The following is a 19,111-nucleotide window of genomic DNA, read 5'->3' as shown; positions in this document are numbered from 1 at the left end:
TTAAGTAACTGCGCCAGACGAAAACTTGTTTGCGACCCTTGATGGATATATGTCAAAGCCGATAGTGCTTACTTGATGGGCCTCGATATGTCAAAAAGGCAAAATTCCGTGGGGACGAAGTTACTTTTCGGGCTAAAAAGGCTTATCAGAATGCCCACTATGAATTCCATCATTGTACGTGAAGATCATTCTCGTCCCAGAGCTCTTTCAGATTAAAACCTCGAAAGTCGAGTTTATCTCAAAGAGCTCTGGGTCGAGAATGCGTGAACACATTTTTATATACTTTATATTCCTAACATTTATATCGTTAATTTTAATTAACCAAGTGTACTCTCGTATAAAATCTTATCCAGGACTTTACTAACCTCGTCCTTAGTCCTGGGTGGAGTGGCCAACAACAATCAAATTAATTAAAAAGGCAAAATGCCGTGCGAACGAGGCTGGGAGTTCATACGAGAGGCGAGTTTTTTTTTCTATTTTTATTTTTGCACTTTTGATTGACGTTCAAAAAAATTTATGTTTTCTTATCTCAAACTCGTCCGCAGCGCCTTTTGTCTCTTTTTTCCGTCTAGTAAAAAAAGGGACAAAAGGCGTTGGGGGACGAGTATGTTGTCTTATCTTCCTTCCTTCTTTTTATTAGTTTCATCGCCGAGATCCATAATTTTACGGACAAAAAAAAGAAAATAGAATTTAACTTGTTTCTTCTTATCTCTAACAGCGAGTCGTCTCAATATAAAAAGGAGACACATATACGCTAAAATGCAGTGTTTCAGAGAATAACAAAGAGGAATTTTGGAAAGAACTATTGTAATTAAAATGCAAAATATGACTGCTTTAATAATTAGGCCGTCTACAACTGCGACGGAAGTGCTACTGGTTAGCTTGCGTAAACTTCCTATATTTCGCAAACTCAAACTAATCAATTCGGGAAACATATTTTATTTTAAATATAAGAGTTTTTGTTTTTTTTATATTTTATTTTTTATTTTTTATTTTTTAGCTATTCCCAACTTCATTTTTTTTTTACACGATCGATGTTCATATAACATAATTGCAGGTTTCGAAATATAATCTGTGAATCATGGAGGTTTTATTCAATCTTATCCCCGGAGCTTTTTCCGCCATGATGTAAAAAACCTAAAAGATCCCTTTTGGTCACTTTTACGTCCTTATATAATCCTCTTAATTTAAATGTTTACGCCTAGTTTATCCTCGTTCCAAGCGCCTGTTGTCTCTTTTCTATAACCAGGACGGCGAGACAAACATATCGGCGTCACGAATTCAGAAAAGATACAAGATGCCCTGAGAACGAGGTGGGCCTAGTTTACATCAGGTATAATCTTCTCTTCGCGATTTATGGTTTTCTGTGCAGTTTTTTATTTAGTTTATGTAAAACGATGATTGTCAAGGTAACAATAAAACTAATATTTTTATATAAAAGTCATAAAAAATGAAATAAAATCGTTAATTAAGAGTCACTGATAATTAGACATAAAAAATTAATACAATGAATCAAGCTCCCGATTTTATTAAACCAAGTGCTGTTTTCGTATCTAGCAACAGATCAGCCACTCTCCTTCCTTTTTATATACATAATTTAATGAAATATGAAGATGTATACAAAAAGTGTTGAAAAGATGGAGTGCTTCTTTCCCAGTGGGTGCTAAAAGCAACAGTTTCACAATTCAAGGAGCTTTTTTTAGAAAAAAAAACTTCATTTTAAGTTTCTCTCTGAATATAAAAGTACGTTATAAATATATCGACAAGAAAATCCTGAGAAATGCTTCGAAACCCACGATTATCTGCGAGATACTTGCCCAAGTTGGTGGAAACGGGAAGACACACCCAAAGATCAGGGACATCAAGTCGCGCAAGCAATCGCTCAAACAATAATGACGTTTACGTCGAAATAAGTCGAGATGTTATGCAGTTATCGTACCCTGCTTTTCGATGCGGAGTCGACGTCGTTTTGTTTGACGAAAAACGAAAAAACAATCCGAGAGCACAACGAGGAATTACAATGAGAGGCTCCGAGTACTACGATCCCATTAACTCAGAGCGCACGCGATTGAGCCGGTACAACGAACTCAATAATGGTATGTGGGATATGAACGATCGTTACCGCAGGCATCAAGGTTACCCTGGTGGCAGTCTATATGACCGACGAGCTATTAGGTCTTATGAGAACTCCAGTGTGGATAGCAGAACAAAGGGCTCTGAAGATGGGACAAAAGTTAAGAAGCCACTGAGCCGTAGAGCTACCAATCTTGATGCTAACGCAGATATCTACGACCTAAACGCTGTTGGTCCATACGGTGACTACCCATACGATAACGGATACTATGGTAATCATTATGGTGGAAATCCCTACGGTCGTGGTTTAGATCCCTACGGCCGTTATGACGACAGCAACTATTTGCCTCGATTAAATGATCCGTATTATCAACAAGGCCCGTCATTCAGCCCATCTTTAAGTTAAACGAGTCAAATAACTGACTGTACTGAATTATTATCATGAACTGTTTTTATATCTGACTTTTTATTATAAATAAAGCATTGTTTCTTAGTGGATTATAAGCAACACTTTTCATCGTTTGAAATTGTGCAGAGATTTTCTTTAGTGCGTGGTAATTCGTGCGAATATGCTTTTCTGCCAATGGACTTCTTCTGTTAACACGTGCACCCCTTAACGAAGAACATGGGCGCTTGCGAGTTTATAACCTTTATGTTTTTTTTTTCTTTTTTAAAGATAAGCTGCAAATTTTTCACTCAATGAGGCTGCATAATCGCATAATTTGTAAGTTAGTTTACGAAGATTTTTAAAAAAGATTCAAATTTTCTTTATTATAATTATTCATTGACTGCGATTCCTGGAAAAAAGGTAATTAGCTGACCAGAAAACATATCAAAAGGACATTCCCTTCTAAAGGTAGATTTCCACGAGGGAAATTCGGCGGGCAGTGCATGCGCAATTTTAGTTGTTTCTATTCCAGTTACAGTTTAGTTCTTACCCTTTATGTAACAAAATATTTGTTCGTAAAAGTCAGTCAATTAATACGCGCTTTTCTTGTGGAAATCTCAATGAAATGAGTTCAAATAAAGTCTCCGAAAAAGGTGTTCACAATCTACATTTGTAAATCTAAGTCTTTTTTTGTCAACTCGTGTAAATCCACCTTAACATGCATTCATTCTTGTCTGAAATCAAGATTTGACAGTCAAACACAAAATCACGGGAAGAAGGGAATAAAAAACTCGCGTAAATAAAAATAAGTATAAGAATACATTAACTGTCTTCCATTTTATATACAACATTATTAAATATGATATAGGTTTAAAACAAAATAGATCACACACATCGAATTTGAAGTCGTGCTGAAAAAGATTTCAAATGTAGACGTATAGCTTATTTGATTAATTGTAGAGAACCGAAAATATGACGACACAGATGTCCAAGCAAATTTGCAAGTAAAAATGCGACGAAGTTAAGATATGGTGAAAAAAAATAGAATCTTAGTTTTCTGTCTCTGTAGGTTCACGTACCAAACTCAGTAGCTTGTCAAATTTCGCTATCTCGTTCTCCGGACCTTTCGCTCGTTCCTTAAAATTATAAGAAGTAGAATTATGAACTAAACCTCTGTAATCCTTAAATATCTGAAAACTAAAATTATTGAGTTACCATTGCCATAAATGGTTACAGAAGAAATATTTTTTTGCTTAGAAATGCTTAAACATAGATCTCAAAAAGCCACGTTTGTACAAAAAATGTCGTACAAAATCTTCGTAAGACAAAATTTTTGTTATTCTTTTAAAAATTTCATCACTTTTTCGGCATTCTTTTACTGATAAGGCGTGGCTTTTTTGAAGAAAAAAAATACTCACTTTCGGATGTAAAGCTTTTCTTAGATTTGGCGACAATTTCACTGATGTGACGTAGCCTCTAAAAATGGGACAAGGGAAACATGAAACATAGAAATCAGGATGGGTAATTTTAAGGTAAGCTGGATAATAAAGAATTTCTTGGACACAACAACAACAAGAATATGTGTAACAACAATGCATCGAACATATATCATCAGGTAGAAACTAACACAACCGTGAAAAAACCTCTGTTGAAGTTTCATATGAAGTGAGGATTGAATTAAAAGACGAATTGATGTATTATTTGGTGAGTCAATCCGTTCTACCAATGCAATGACTCCCGTAATGAGACTATGTTGATTACGCATTGAATAGCTAAGGATGTGTAACATAGTTTAAGCTTAATAATTTTTGTAAACTAACCAACTTGTCTAAATCAGGGTGGCCCCAGATTTAAAATTAAAAAACTTCAGGAGTTTTTAGGTGAATCTTGTTTTGGGCTCAAAAATCAGGAAAAAAAACGCATAATGTACATAACGTATTCTGGACCTTTAGTGAAAAATGATCTGCGAAAGGTTTCACAAAACAAGGTTAAAAATACAACAAAATTTATGCATTATTCGGCGAGTCTTCCGTTTTATTACTGTACGCATCGTGCGATTAAAATTGCGCATTGGATGACTGAGAATGTCGATTTTAACAGCTTTTAAAAAGAGAGGAATATTCTTTTCTTGTCGCTTAAGAGGCGTAAAGCACGGTTATGAACATATTTACGCTAATTGCTACCCAACTTTCTTAAACAAACTCCTGACTCGTTCCTTAACTTAAAGAATAAATATTCCAGTAACAAAATTCGAGTATATTAAACAAGATTATCCTCTCACCTGTCGTCACCTAAAATGGCGATGGGATGTACCGGGTTGAAAGAAATGTGTGTGAGTTTTGTCTTGCCTTTCTGTACAACTATAAGAAAAAGAACAGTTCATTTAAAAGCCTGTTTCTACCAAAACATTCCTAACCGCTATTGTTATTTTAATTCCTGGGTACAGATTGAACTGAGAAAATAAACCATGGCTGATTGAGCCGCTCCCAAGATGATGAAAAGTGCATGAAATTATTTCAAGTTCTGTTTTTGTCTCGCAAGCTAATCTCGTAACAATGCGTAAATATCACTCCCTCGGAAGGTGAAATTCCGCTAGATCAATTCGACAGATAGTTTCGACTTTCATTTCCTTCCTATACAAGAAATCAGGATTGATTTATGGTATGGAGTCATATAACCTGTTTGGGAAGCATTATTAAAAGTGTAACATTTAATACTGTAAAGGAATAAAAACAGATTTACATATCTCACTTAAAATCAAATTTACGTTTAAAATACCTTAATTTTACTAATTTTCGCGCGTAATAATTTTGGCGCAAGTTTATATAAACATAAATACCAAGGGTAAAAAGTAAAATTCTAGGTTTTAGACAAAGTACAAGCACTACAGCTACAAATAAAACATTTAACGTTTTTGTTGAGTTTGCGGCTATGATACTTTCCGATGTAAAGAAAAAAGGGAATGTCCAAATAGAATGGTCACATTTTTATAAATAAGAATACACCTTTCCCGAATTTTTTTCTTTGATGTGCCGCAGCTCTTTCTCAACTTTTTTTAAAGAAAATGAATGTAATTTTCGAAATCTTCACATAAAAATTGATCAATCGTGAAATTTTCATTTCACTACCTGCTACAACAGTTTTTTTAATTTTGTACTAATTAACCTTTACTCGAATATGAGGCTTATTAGTACAAGTCGAAAATTAAGAAGGTTTTGACCGTAACAATGATGCCACCAAAACAGCACTTTCCAATGTCGGATTAAGTTGAAAACTGATACACACACCAATTTATTGAAGCTGGATATGAAGTTAAGGTCAAAACATCAAAATTCCAAAATCTTAAAAAACATGTAATTCGGGAAACGTGTACTAGATAAAACTAAGAATCGAGAAAATTACAAACTATAAAAACAAAAAAATATAAAAAAGATAGAATGCCATACTCATTTGATCACATATCGGTTCGTATTTGTTTACGTTCAAATCATATACCACAATCTAAAACACAGAGAATATTTGATATTAAATTGCCAAATTTCCTTTAAAAAATTACAATCAGAATTTCTTATTTTCTTTCATAAAACTTCTAGCAATAGTACGCTATGCATTCTCGCAACTTATACATTGACAAACATGCTAGACGCAAATTTCTTCCATTTTTTTTCTCCAGTCCAGTTTAGGTTTTAGAATCAAGCTGCATGTACCCATTGTGAAAACATAATTGACTAGAAAAATAGCTTTGAAATACAGATATCAAATCATTTTCGTTAAGACCAATATGTAAGTATTTTCGTTTCTTCGTAACAGAAATAATGAAATAAAAATCTTTTTTTACCTTCCCTTCAGTTGTAACGGCTGCAAATACAGTAGATGAAAATGGTGCCCACGCCACATCACTAACAGCACTTCCCAAATCAAACGTGAAAATAGCATCTCTGTTAAAGAAGCGAAATAAAAACATACAAATAGAAAATTGATTAAAAAATGTGTTTTTCACTTTGTTATTTAATTCATTTATTCGAATTCTACAGAAACAGAATTCTATACAACAAAATAAATGTTAAGAAGTTAAATTCATAAAGCTGAACGATGAAAGGTATTAACAGCAACTCTACGCATTAATTATTACAACGTCAACTACATACGGACATGTATGGTCCCATATCTTGACAGTCCAATCAGCACTGCATGATATAAATATTTTCGAATGGAAATGGTTCCATCGCACAGCATAGACAGCCATGTGATGTGCCTGAAGAGAAAAAGAAACACTAAAATTAACCAACAGGTCAGAGGTAAAGAGGTCTTTTAAGTAAAAAAATACATTGACAGTACATACATTTACACATATATATATTTTCGTTTAAAACATTTTCATTCAAAGAAAGTCGGCGGTCTGCTTCTATATTAAATACCAATATAATTTCTCATACTACAGGGAGTAATATGATATACACAACTATTCATGACTTTTACCAACTTTGCCTACTTTTCTAAATTTTTCTTACCTAGTGACGGTTGAAGATTAAAAAGAAAAGCTACAATCTTTGCCAAAAGTGTTGAGACCCTATTCAAAATAACAATAACACAGATCTCCACGCCTACACCCCCAGTATAATTTGATTTCTGACGATAAAAGTATGCTGCTATGACCCTTTAACATTGTGTAATCGGGGGAAGGGGTTAAAATCATGTAATTCTGTTTTTATCGTTTTCTCTGAACTTTACGGTCAGTTTTGACATTTTTCCCAACTACTTTTGACAAGGATTGTAGCAGCAAGGTCAAAGATTAAACAACTTAAAAAGATCAATTTTACTAACATCATAAGAACACAAATATTTGCTCGAATACGCCTTTGAACATTTTTGGATTTTTCCTTCTTCTGTACCAACAATAAACAGATAGTCGATGGTTTTATGGAAATCTATGGCTGTTCCACACGCCAACGCAGAAAGTTGTGTACCCTCTGGTCCATCAGGTTGGATGTCGGTAATACGTAGTTGAATAACATCGGTATAATGAAGCTCGCTCTAAAATTTACAAAAGAGTAATTTTGATAGTAAAAACCCAGGTGTTTTTTCTCTGTAGGTGCAGACTATCCAATGTCATTAGAAACAATAGCACCTGTTTCGTTGAACACCTCAAAGTTCATCATAAATTTATGATCTTGCTTTACCACAAAAATAAAAAATAAAATGTTTGCTGCAGGAATTCGGGATGTTGAAGTTTAAATTCTTAAAAGGTTTTAAGTTCTTCTTAATTTTACTGTCGAAGATTTGTTTTTATAATTTCTTCTTGTAAAAAAAACGTTGTAGTACATAAATGGAAGTAATCACGCAAATTTCTATTAAATCAACTTGGTTGACCTTTAATCATCCATGAAAATGGAGTATTTTAATTGGTTCAAAATGTATTTTATTGCACAGATGACAAATGAATTTGAAATTTTTAGACTGTATATTAGTTGAGATGACAAATCTGGCAAATAGCTTTAAAAATATGTGCTGGCAAGCAGGTGGGTGGGTATTTTTTAATGGAAATACACCGTTATCAAAAATATTGTCTTTATTACCGGTAACGAAAACTACCTTTATAATCGTCCATAACACAACTCTTCCGTCTGACGAAACAGAATAAAAATTCAAATTGCCATCAAGATTGTCTGGTTGCCATCGCACCTATAATATAAAACAATCAGAACAACAGAACAATAATGGCGCATTTCAGATTAGTAATAAAGTTTGTACTTTCGTTGTTCCTCTTTTAATTCTGAATGAGAATCAAAAAAATTAAAAAAAAAAGAAATTTTCACAGGATTAATGCTACAAAACCTCAAAAAAAAAGTGTTTTCCTCACACACAATAACAACAAAAAGACGAAGAAGAAACAACAATGACAGGAAGCAATACTAATTTCTAGGATTCAAATCGCACTGAACAGACACAACATGAAAACAAACAACTTAAGCACTAAACCTCCCACACAGGGTCAGTATGTTTTCCACATAAAGCGGTAGAGATGTGTATTGGTTTTGTCGACTTGTCTTCCAAGTTATACACTTTAACACAACCTGAAAAAAAAAAATGAAACAGGAAATCTTGTCAGAAAATTATAGCTATTAAAAGATAACTTTACATATTTATACATATTTATTTACTAGGTGTTTCTTTAGCTGCTTATGTGAGGTAAGGTTTGATTATTTCGCAGTACTTTTTCTTGTTTCAACTACGTTAGTTTTTAATCAAAGAAGAGTTTTATATATGTGTCTGTTTTTATTCGTATTTACATCTTTTTTTAAATATTTTTAATTTTCTTTAATATTCCTTTTTAGAATTTCTAATTTTACTGCTTCTTATAGGGAGAATAGCCATGTTAATTGATTTCCCTGAAATACATTTCAGGCAAATAAATTTCAATTCCAATCAATGCACACAGGTCTTTAATAAAATGACTAATTTTAAAAACATAAACAAGGTCTGGCTTAAAGGCTTTCAGATTTGGGCCCTTTTACAACAAGCCCTTGCTAAAATATGGGACACAAGTCAGTGGATACTGCAAGTAGGGACAGGAAAGGTTTAGGGGAGTGAAGGGGTGGGAGGAAAAAATTGAAAAGACTAAACATATTTGGTCCAAGATTCTAGGTGGGACACTATTAGAAACGCTGATGCAATGCAACTCGAAAATCAATATTACTTATTGATAATATTTAGAAAAAGCAAAACAATATGAAACAGTCACTGTTTATATAGCAAACCACAGAATGAGCAAATTTAGGAGACATGTAGTGTTTTTTCTGTTTGCAGTGCTAGAGAAAGACACACAAAGATGAATATCTCACCATCATAAAACCCAACCACAATAAGATAAGCATGTTCTGGGTGAATGTCTAAACACATCACGCCTCTCTCTGTCGTATACACGTGTCTATAAGTTTGACAAAACAAATCGTTAAAAATTATGCAACTAAGAAATAGTATCAGTTATTTTTCTAACAAAATCCATATATTGAGGTTTCCAACGATATTGAGTGGTTATCTGACTGGTAATTTTCTTTTATAAAGATATTCAATAGATGAGTTTAACAAACGTTTCTTTGGAAGTTTAAATAATGCATGGACTTGGAAGGGACTGGTCGTGGATTGGCCCAGCTATGCTCGCAAGAGCAGTTTGGCAGGCAATTAACAATCAACTTAGAACTGGTACAATTTTTTACATATTCTTCAAAAAAGGTAACGACTTCTTATATCAGCTATCTAGATCTCTCCAGGCTACCCCAAGGTATATAGTGAACACGTGCAAGAAGTTTAGCAAAGTCGATATCACACTATATCGTGTTTAATTTTTCATTAAAGGTATACTTCATGCACAAGTACAAAAATAGATACTTACTCTGGAAAAGAAGGATTTTTCAAGGAGTAAAAGCATATCATTCCACTAGACTGTTTCAAAAAATCATCTGAAATAAAAAAATAACAATAACAGTAAAAACAGTTATTTCTACAAAAAATGTCTGACCATATGCATTTTTATACTAAACTTTAAATACATTTCGTGGTAGTTTCCATTTACAGTACTGCAATGCATAACATAGCAAATTGACTGAGATTACTTACAAGATCCATGGCCTACAGCAAATAAATCTTGATATTGCGGAGACCTAAAGAGAGGTAAGGGCAATCTTATTTCATTTGTTACTTAATATATCACTAATTTAAACCTGACTTTGAGTGTTTAAGATCTATCAGTTATTTTTTAACCAAAACAAGTTGAATAACTAAAGCACTAGAGATCTTAGTATTCCTGTAATAAAAACCTTCTAGAAAATCCTTGTACATGGTTACGGTAAACTTTAACTCCTTTTATCATGACATTTTCGTCAAATTTTTTGTTGACTAAAATCCCTTATGCTTGGCCAAAATTTTAGTTAACAGAACTTTAGAATACACAAAATTGATAGCAGAGTGTTCAAAATTAATGCAAATGCTTTGACAGCTTTTCTTATTCCTTTAAAAAAACAAAATTTATCCAAAATGTATTCATTGCTGACAATGTGAAAAATGGAAATATAGTTCCTCGTTTAGTACAGATGGCATAGCGGTAGTACACTGAGCTTGGCATTATAAGGCTTCAGGTTCGAGCCCTCATTCAGCAGGCACACTATAAATGTACTAGGTTCCCTACTGACGCGAACAGGCAAGTAAGTTAGAAAAATGCCATACGTATCTCTGCAACCTACAGCTGGAGGGGAGGAAGAGCGACCCGTTACTCAGCTTCTTACTTACTTATTTTAATTATTTTAATTAAGTATTAATTAAACAGGAAAACAATGAAAACAGCATACCAACTTAAAGCCGTAACTGTCATCCGTTTAGAACGCTCATACGAAAATTTCCATAATGGCAAGACAGTTCCTTCATTGTCTCTGAACTCATCAGATGCATCTTCCCAATATTTAAAGTCTAAGAAAAAGTAAGATTTTATTTTTAAAACCCACCTATGAATCATTGAAAAGAAAACAAAAGCAAGTATGAATATTCTTAAAAGAGAAATCCACCCAACGAAATCATAGAAGGACGAATTAAGAAAAATCAAAGTTGTTTTTTTTTTAATTTTTGTTTGTGTTTATAAATGTGAAGTAACTTTCAATCATACCATATGCGATCGCATCAAATGTATTTTGATTCACCATGCGCTCAACAATCTTTGATGCTCTCCCTACGCGATTTATGTCATCACTCTAAAAAAAAAAATAACTAGTTACAAAATAATTTATCAGGACTGTTGATCAACAAAACCTGATTTTGGCGATGCTCATGCTTGTCAAAAATGTTTGTTGCTGGACTTTACTAAAACAGGTTCAAGTTGAACATGCAGAAATAGAACATAAGACTAGAATCAAGGGTGTATCCAAAAAAAATGAAGAATGGTGCCAAAATGGCTTAGTGTGTTGGGAAATGGATATACACTGAACTATAGCCAAGTAAAACAAAGCAGGAATTACATTTCCGACAGAAAGAAGGATGTGCCAAAATCAACAAAAGAGAGACACACCAGAATTTCAACAGCATTATTCTTTTTCTTCTTGTCTTCATCTTTTTTAGATGACTTTTTAGTTTCCTTTTCTTTCTCTCTTTCCTAAATTTTAAATAAAAGATTTAATGGGGAAAAAAGTGAATGTTAATCTTTCCAACTACTATGGTGATGGTGATTACAAAAACTCATGAAAATCAAATAGTTTCAAAGACAATTTACAATGTTTTAATTAACACCAAATTCAAAATTAATTCAAATCTGAATGTTATTAATGTTTTTCTTCTTCAGTTACTATGATACCACTAAATCACATCTGCATTCATCAGTACAGGCTGACTTTCACACGTCAATCACTAATAACTCTATTGAAAAATGTGATACTAACTAGTTTAAATAAGAAGCTTAACAATCCTTTGTTCAACTCTCCCGAGAAAAGTGTATCATTGATACAACTATGATGACGGTACTAATGGCCAATCAGTTTATCAAAAAGAGATTTTCAGTGTATTCAGAGATTTTAAATATATCGACGCAAAGTTTGAAATAACAATTTCATTACGTAGCCAGAACCCTATACACCCTGTACACACACAAACATTCTTACCTGTCTTTGCAAGTCTTCCACATAAGCATCATAAATTTCCCACTAAATAAAAATTTGTGTACTACAGTAATAAATGCAACAAGGCTATGCTATCTCGATGTTACCATTAACATGAATCTGATACAAGGTCAGTTTTTCTAAAACTCATTTCTATTTTTCTGATAAGACAAACTTGTTTCTTTGCTAATAAAAGAAATAGTGAAGCGTAATCTCAAACTTTGTAAGGCTTTGGTGTACTTAACAGCACTTATGTTCAACGTTCTATGTTTTTGAATTTTAATAATTTAACTTAAAAAATGCTTTTGGGTCTTTTGAAAAACATTTTTGTAGGTTTCTTGTTAGGTTATTCAAATTAAAATTCATTTGTTTAACTTTAAATGAATTTTCAGTCAGAAAAGTTACTTAGCAGTTGTTTAGGTCCTGACCCTAATCTCAGCAGATTGGTTGTTCATAAAAAATGTGTAATAACAAAGATTTAAAAAGGTCAGTTAATTTCATAAAATTGTTACTTGATTGGCTGTGGCTGAAAAATTAACTCTGGGTGGTGGTTCGGTCATTGTACCTCTTTCCTAAATAACAATCCAAATTAAAATAGTGGTGTATGGCTACATTTTAAACATAAAATGACCATTTTCATACTTTTTGGCATTTTCCACATGATTACAAGAAACAAAAACAGCATTGCCATTATACGTACCCTGTGTGGGTTGTTATAGCTCTGCGATGCTCGTTCACAAAAGTTAAATTGATTAGTTAACTTTTGTGCTGGAGCTTTTAGACCTGGAGAAGGAGTGGTATCATCTCTTTCAGACTAAATATGAGAATAGAAATTTCAAAATGTCATAATTTGTAGCTCTCATTATTACATTCTAGAAAGAAAAGCAAAGTGGTTTTATACATAAAATATACAGTTATGTTTTTTATTTATTAAATCAACACGTCATCAAAACTTCTTTTTTAAAATAGTCTGTGGAAAATTTCATGGTTGATCGTATATTTATATGAAGTAATGAAATTTGCTTGAATGGGATTATTACTATTATCACATTTAGTATCATGACAAAAAGCCACCATTTTAATGTGTAACTTGTACTCTTCCTGTCATTCCTCTTCAGTACAAAAAAATTTATTACAGCAAGTATTAATGTGCTTATACCCTTCACAAATAGCACTAGCTGTACGTGTTAATTTTTGACTTTTTGTTTGACAAGTGATGATTACTTTTGTTTATAAATACAAATGTTGACCACTAGGGAAACAAAAATAACAAGATTAGTGTTAGACTTCTTAATGGTTTTAATCAATTTTAGAGATTAAATAGGTTATAAATAACTTATTACAACATACTTGATTTAAAATAGTTTTTTGAGCTAACAGAGTAAGGCAAAAATGGAATAAAAACCTTTTTTGTTGAAGGTCGCTCCTCATCCTTTTCTTCATCATCATCCTCTTCCTCATCATCTGCAAAAATAGAAATAAGGAAATATAGCCTGGTTGGACAAAGGTATCAAATCTGTCTCTACGAGTCCCCACTATAGGTGGTGCTGAGAGAAAAACAAATAATTACATCAATTATTGTCATAAAAGATTTCACAAAAAAACACAAGCTCTCCAGTGCACTCATTTTATGTTGAAAATATCTATATAATAATACACCAGTTCCGTGTGTCTGTAACAGACAAAGTGGGTGTTTGTTTTTTCTAAAGAAACAGCCGCGGTAACATGTCACTTTTGCTAAACTTTTGTTTTTATTTTGTTTTTTGTGTGCATTTTCAAATTTATTTAAAATTTTTGCTTTAAAAAAGCCACGGTTAATTTATTTCATTGTTCTCATAAAAAACTTTGTGTAATAATGTAAACTTTATTACACAAAGTGACGTTAAGCATGTGTCTATCTTCTACTCTTATATGAAAAACATATTGGTTTTATTTATTCCCGCTGTTTTTTTATTCGTTATCTCTAGTGGATTTTTCCACGGGCTAAATACTAGTTTACTTTTCTTTAATATCTGAATGATAACAACACTTTGACTTCTTTCACATTATTTTATAATTTGAAAATGACAAATAAAAAAATTAGGTCAAAGTTTTTGAAAAAATGTTCAGACAATTTAAGTTTGCTAAAAATATTTGCCTGACCTTCTTAAAAATGGTTGAACATATCTGATGTTTGGACGTTATTTCCATCACTGAAGTACAACTTAGTCAAATTAAATGCACTAACGTATGTCTTTGTAGTATGAATTATTTATTTAATTAAAAAAATGCTACTTTTACAAATTTAACAATGTTTTACCTTCTTCTTCTTCTTCCTCTGTGCTAGCAAGTTGTCTGCGCGCCTCGTCAGATTCTTTATGAAGAAGATTACTGAAATGTAAACATACGTTTAAAATGTTAGGGTTATTAGGGTTGTTCAATATTTCCTTACTTTTCATGTAATTTAGTAAAGAGTGATTAAAAAAATATAATTATAAAAATAACTGACTGATATGAATTCTATATACCCTATGTATAATAAAGAAAGTTTCTTTAATTTTTTTGCTATAAATTCCTTATTACAATGTATAGGCAGGATTAAGATGGGGTATGATCACTTAAATTCTACAAAATAATAACAAGTACGTTTTAAATTACTTATTATATAAATTCTGTAAATTTTTCTTTTCAACGAGAAAATTCTGTTTGATAAATTACTGGAATGTAATTTGTTGGAGCTGTAAACAAACAACAGTGAAAACAAACAAAAATAAATACTGTATGCAAAAAAATTTGTTTTAAGAGAAAAAATAGTAAAACAACTCACCCTTCTAAGGAGAAATGTATCGCCAGTTGATCAACTGTAGGAATTTGTTTAAACTGCCCCTCCTATGAATTTAAAAACAATTTTATCTATATAATCTATCAGTAAAAATCTACATTTTTTTGCCATAAAACAAGCAAACTTTAAAACTGTAAAAATTACACAGTTGGAAATAAACAGTACTAAGAAATTACCGAATCAATTACTATACACAGATCATGAATCTTATCAATTCATGTCAGTACTTAAAATTATCAATGCAAATGTTTACTAATACAGTACCAACATGTTGACAATATCGTTCTGACAAAAAAGAAATGTAATTAAAAAACTTGTAACAAAAATAAGGAGAAAAAAAGACTAGATAAAGGATTTTTGTTTACAAGTTTTATAGAATAATCTGGTAGTCACGCAAACCTTGAAGTTGAAACGAACAATGTTGCTGGGTGCATGTGGATTATTAGCAGTGAGTATTCTTGTAAATTCTTCTTTTAATTCCTCCTCTGTTAATTGAAGCTGGTCTTCTGGTTTGACTAACTGTTTTGGCTGTAGAAAAAACAAAAGAAAAAAGGTTCCATATAGCACTTTTTATTTAATAATGCTCATTATTGATTAATTAATGATAAGTGATGATTGACTGATTGATTAAATTTTATACTAAATTTCAGTGTCATTAGTACTGAAGTTTATATAAGTTTGGTATATATGTATATTTTCAAGCTGTTTTTCAAATTTCAGTATGCACTGCAGTTTCTATAATATATAATGCTTTTAAAAGCTTTCATACAGTGCTTCCAGATGACACATTATCAATGCACCATATGCTAACAAAACATGGAGAAGTTTGTCTTTTTGTTACAAATTAACCAAAAAAAAATAAAACTCTCAACTTAAAGTTCCCTCTCAATGTTTTTTGCTTGTACAATTGTGTTCTATCAGTTTTTTACAAAGGGAAGGTTTTTTTTATCATTTTAAATCATTCTGATGACAAAGTAGTTTGAATCAGAATAACATTGTATACACCTGCTACCTGTTATGCCGTATATATTTCTTATTATTACAAGTATAAACATTTTTAACAACACTAAATTACCTGCATCCAGTCATCCAGCTCATCTATACCGGGTTGAGTAGTATCGTCATCTTCCTAGGGATAAAATGTTTCTAATAAAAAACTTCTAGGAGAGCAATAACTGAGATTCAGCTTGAATTTTAAATTGAAAAAGCACACAGAAACTTGCACTTACTTTCTTCTTTTTGCCTTTTGCAACATCAGCTTTAGATGACGACTTTAAATTGGTGTTTGATGGATGAGTAACCTTCTAGTGTCACAAAAACAGAAAATATATAGTAATATAGTATATATCCCACTCATCCATTCCTGGGATATCAGCTGTACTTTAAAACTTCAACGTGTACTCTGCACATTTTGCCCTGGAATATGTAGGGACTGTTCTATGTAATCGTAACTGCGTCATAAATGTCTATTTCTTATTCATTTATTTATTTATTTTCTTTCTTCCAGCTATGTCGCAGTGCCTTTAATTTGAGCACTGATTGCTTTAGTTGTTTTTCGCTAGTTAATCATAGTTTTAATTTTCAATAGGTTTTTTATTGTAAAATATCTGTACATAATCATTTTTAATTGTTTATATGTTAAAATACTGGTAATTTTAACTATGTATATACATATGCATATACTTTTCTTTTATAGCTGTTTCTACCCACAGGATTAAAAACCTTTTTTTGTTATTTTATATGTATTTCTATAGCAATGCTTTTGCTGCTCATCGCTTAAGCGTATATTATTACTTGTCCAATTTTACATAGAAGATGTATATAACTTGTTTTCATTATTATTAATTTACAACTGATGAAGGCTTGTTAGCTGAAATATATAATGTTTCAAAAAATGTGTTTTTTATCTAATTAATATTCTATACACATTATTTGCATTAACTTATAAATTGATATAGTAATATATATATAGTACTAGTCGTTAGCCCCTGGAAAAATCCACGGGTTCGCCCGTCGCGGCTAACCTATCATTTTGCGTGACAGACAGACGTATACAAACATTATAATATAGACTAGTTGTTAGCCCATGGAAAAATCCACGGGTTCGCCCATCCTTTTGAATTTACCTGTTGCAATAAAGTGAATAAAAATATATTGCATTTGATATTCGTGTTTCCGTAACATCATTTTCTAACTCAGCGGGGGGTCCCCACAGAGGCAGACAGACGGAATACGGCTATTATTAAAGAGATATAGAAATTGAGAATATGTATATCTGTGACAGGCAAAGAGGAATACATGGTCTACTGACTGGTGGCCTTGTGGTAGAGCGTTCACCTACAGTGCTGAAGATTGTGGGTTCCCAGTCAATTCATTTCAAACATATAAATAGATCCTCTTTCCTCGACGGTCAGCAAGAAAATAGGATTGATAACTTACGCCTCTATGTTGATAAAAAATATTTTACTATGCACTACTTATTACACCATGCTATAAAAAACAGTAAGCTATGGCTTCTAATTTAATCATTCTAGGTAACAACTTTGTTACTAGACCTCTCAGTTACAAATACCAATGATTTTGTATTATTAGGCACAACAAACACAGGATCAAGTTTGATACAGAAGAAAAAAATTAACTTCTAAATTATGATTGCACGATTGTAAGTATGATTGGCATGAATTTAAGAATAACAATTTTATGTTTGTCCGGTTTGAAAGCATTATTTTTAAGCACTGTCATAATTTGGAGAAAAATAAAATAGGTAAAGTATAAAATAAAACTTTGAAATAACATAAGTGTTGCCATTCTTAGCCGCCCTTTAACTTTCTATAATTTAGTTTACACACAACATTTTCTCAAGTGTTTTTGCATCAAGAAGATATTATGTAAAATAGGTTTATTGAAAGAACATTTTTTTTATTGGAAGTTGAAAGTAAATAAAGGAAGATAATGCACTTTCTGTTGCACAGTCCCTTGTGTTTGGCTTTCCTAACTTGAAATTTTTTCCACAAGGTTTATAACATATATATATAGCAAGCCTGTTTTGTGTTTCCTTGTGAATTGAAGATAATTTAAATAAGCAAAATATTGCTGTACATTTTTGACTTTCGATCACTCACAGAAGTAAATTTGAACAGGTTTTTTTATTTACATGAAGATCGCTTATACTGTATATATTTTTTCCTATTGGGCCTGAAACATCAACACATTTTCAGCTTAGGTAAAAACAGCTCTTTGCCATAGCAGAAACACAGACAAGAAGTACTATTACATAGTATAGATAAGATAAAAGAAGTATATATTATTATAACTGCTTACCACTGCAGCTTTTCCTTTTGTTGGCGTCTTTGAAGGTTTCCGCATTATTTTAATATATTCTATGCAATATATATATACACACTGTAAAGAAATATATAGTCTTGTGAAATTTTACTCTTTAGGCACATTAAAAGAAGAGAAAAAATGCCTTTTTATTGATTTTATATCTATATAATAATACGAAAGTTGTCTCCATCTGTGACCGCCAAATGATGTTGGCAAAAACGTTATGTCTCAAATGGTAAATTTTCTGACATTACGGCGACCTCAATGCATATAGGCGGTGATGTCAATGGTTAAATAATATTGGTCTAAGTTTAAGGCTAAATAACTTGGAAATAGATGGAAATAACTAAAGTCTTCTCCAGCGTGCGTAACTGGGGACTAACTGGGACCATAACTAAGACTAATTTCATAAAGCTGGATTAAACCACCTGTTTCGCAACAGACAGGTTAATGAACATCATCCTATACAAATTTAAAAAAAAAATTGGTGAATTGGTAGGACTTAGCTGATGTCAGCAATATTTTACAGAAAACAGCTAAAAAAATTGGGAAAAAATTTCTTTGTGCATCGATGAGTCATTACCGATGTCACACTGTTCGTATTACGTGATTTTGTAAACAAACCGCTACAGCAACGATCTGGCAACCTTGCTAGCTAATAACTTATGCTTCTGTCTATAGGTCATCCCATACAACTTTGCGAAAATGCCAGTGAACAAGGTATATTATATGCTTAAAAATATTGGAATACTTAATGGCTTTTCTCAGATCGGCTATAGTGGCTGCTTCAAACATCACCATGTATCTTTCTCTATTAATCAAAAAATCAGGCACGGCATTAAGAAAACTTGGTAAATCAAATCA

General features: G+C 32.1%; 1 protein-coding gene across 1 annotated transcript; it reads right to left on the bottom strand.

Moving 5' to 3' along the window:
* Nucleotides 1-3,324: 3,324 nt before the first annotated feature.
* LOC130644136 (dynein intermediate chain 2, ciliary-like) lies at nt 3,325-18,322 on the bottom strand. The gene is made up of 25 exons (XM_057449646.1): nt 18,242-18,322; nt 16,150-16,224; nt 15,996-16,049; nt 15,320-15,448; nt 14,906-14,967; nt 14,399-14,469; nt 13,505-13,563; nt 12,800-12,913; nt 12,612-12,671; nt 12,103-12,144; nt 11,517-11,600; nt 11,118-11,202; nt 10,807-10,924; nt 10,079-10,122; nt 9,855-9,921; nt 9,304-9,389; nt 8,441-8,535; nt 8,054-8,143; nt 7,286-7,495; nt 6,610-6,716; nt 6,300-6,399; nt 5,908-5,962; nt 4,743-4,821; nt 3,880-3,937; nt 3,325-3,597 (listed from the first exon to the last, which is right to left on the bottom strand). Exons 1-25 carry the CDS (start codon nt 18,284-18,286, stop codon nt 3,511-3,513), a joined length of 2,076 nt encoding a protein of 691 aa, XP_057305629.1. The 5' UTR covers nt 18,287-18,322; the 3' UTR covers nt 3,325-3,510.
* Nucleotides 18,323-19,111: the final 789 nt, after the last annotated feature.

This window comes from Hydractinia symbiolongicarpus, chromosome 1, assembly GCF_029227915.1.
Source record: "Hydractinia symbiolongicarpus strain clone_291-10 chromosome 1, HSymV2.1, whole genome shotgun sequence".
Lineage (NCBI taxonomy): Eukaryota > Metazoa > Cnidaria > Hydrozoa > Anthoathecata > Hydractiniidae > Hydractinia > Hydractinia symbiolongicarpus.
This window is presented reverse-complemented; position numbering and strand designations above follow the sequence as displayed.

What these genes read in the sequence shown, in the direction of transcription:
- LOC130644136 (XM_057449646.1), bottom strand. Translation starts at nt 18,286, where the DNA reads ATGCGGAAACCTTCAAAGACGCCAACAAAAGGAAAAGCTGCAGTG. An exon ending in AGAGGAAGAAGAAGAAGAAG is followed by an intron (nt 13,564 to 14,398) that starts GTAAAACATTGT and finishes CTATTTTTGCAG; the next exon opens with ATGATGAGGAAGAGGATGAT. An exon ending in ACAGTTACGGCTTTAAGTTG is followed by an intron (nt 10,123 to 10,806) that starts GTATGCTGTTTT and finishes ACCTCTCTTTAG; the next exon opens with GTCTCCGCAATATCAAGATT.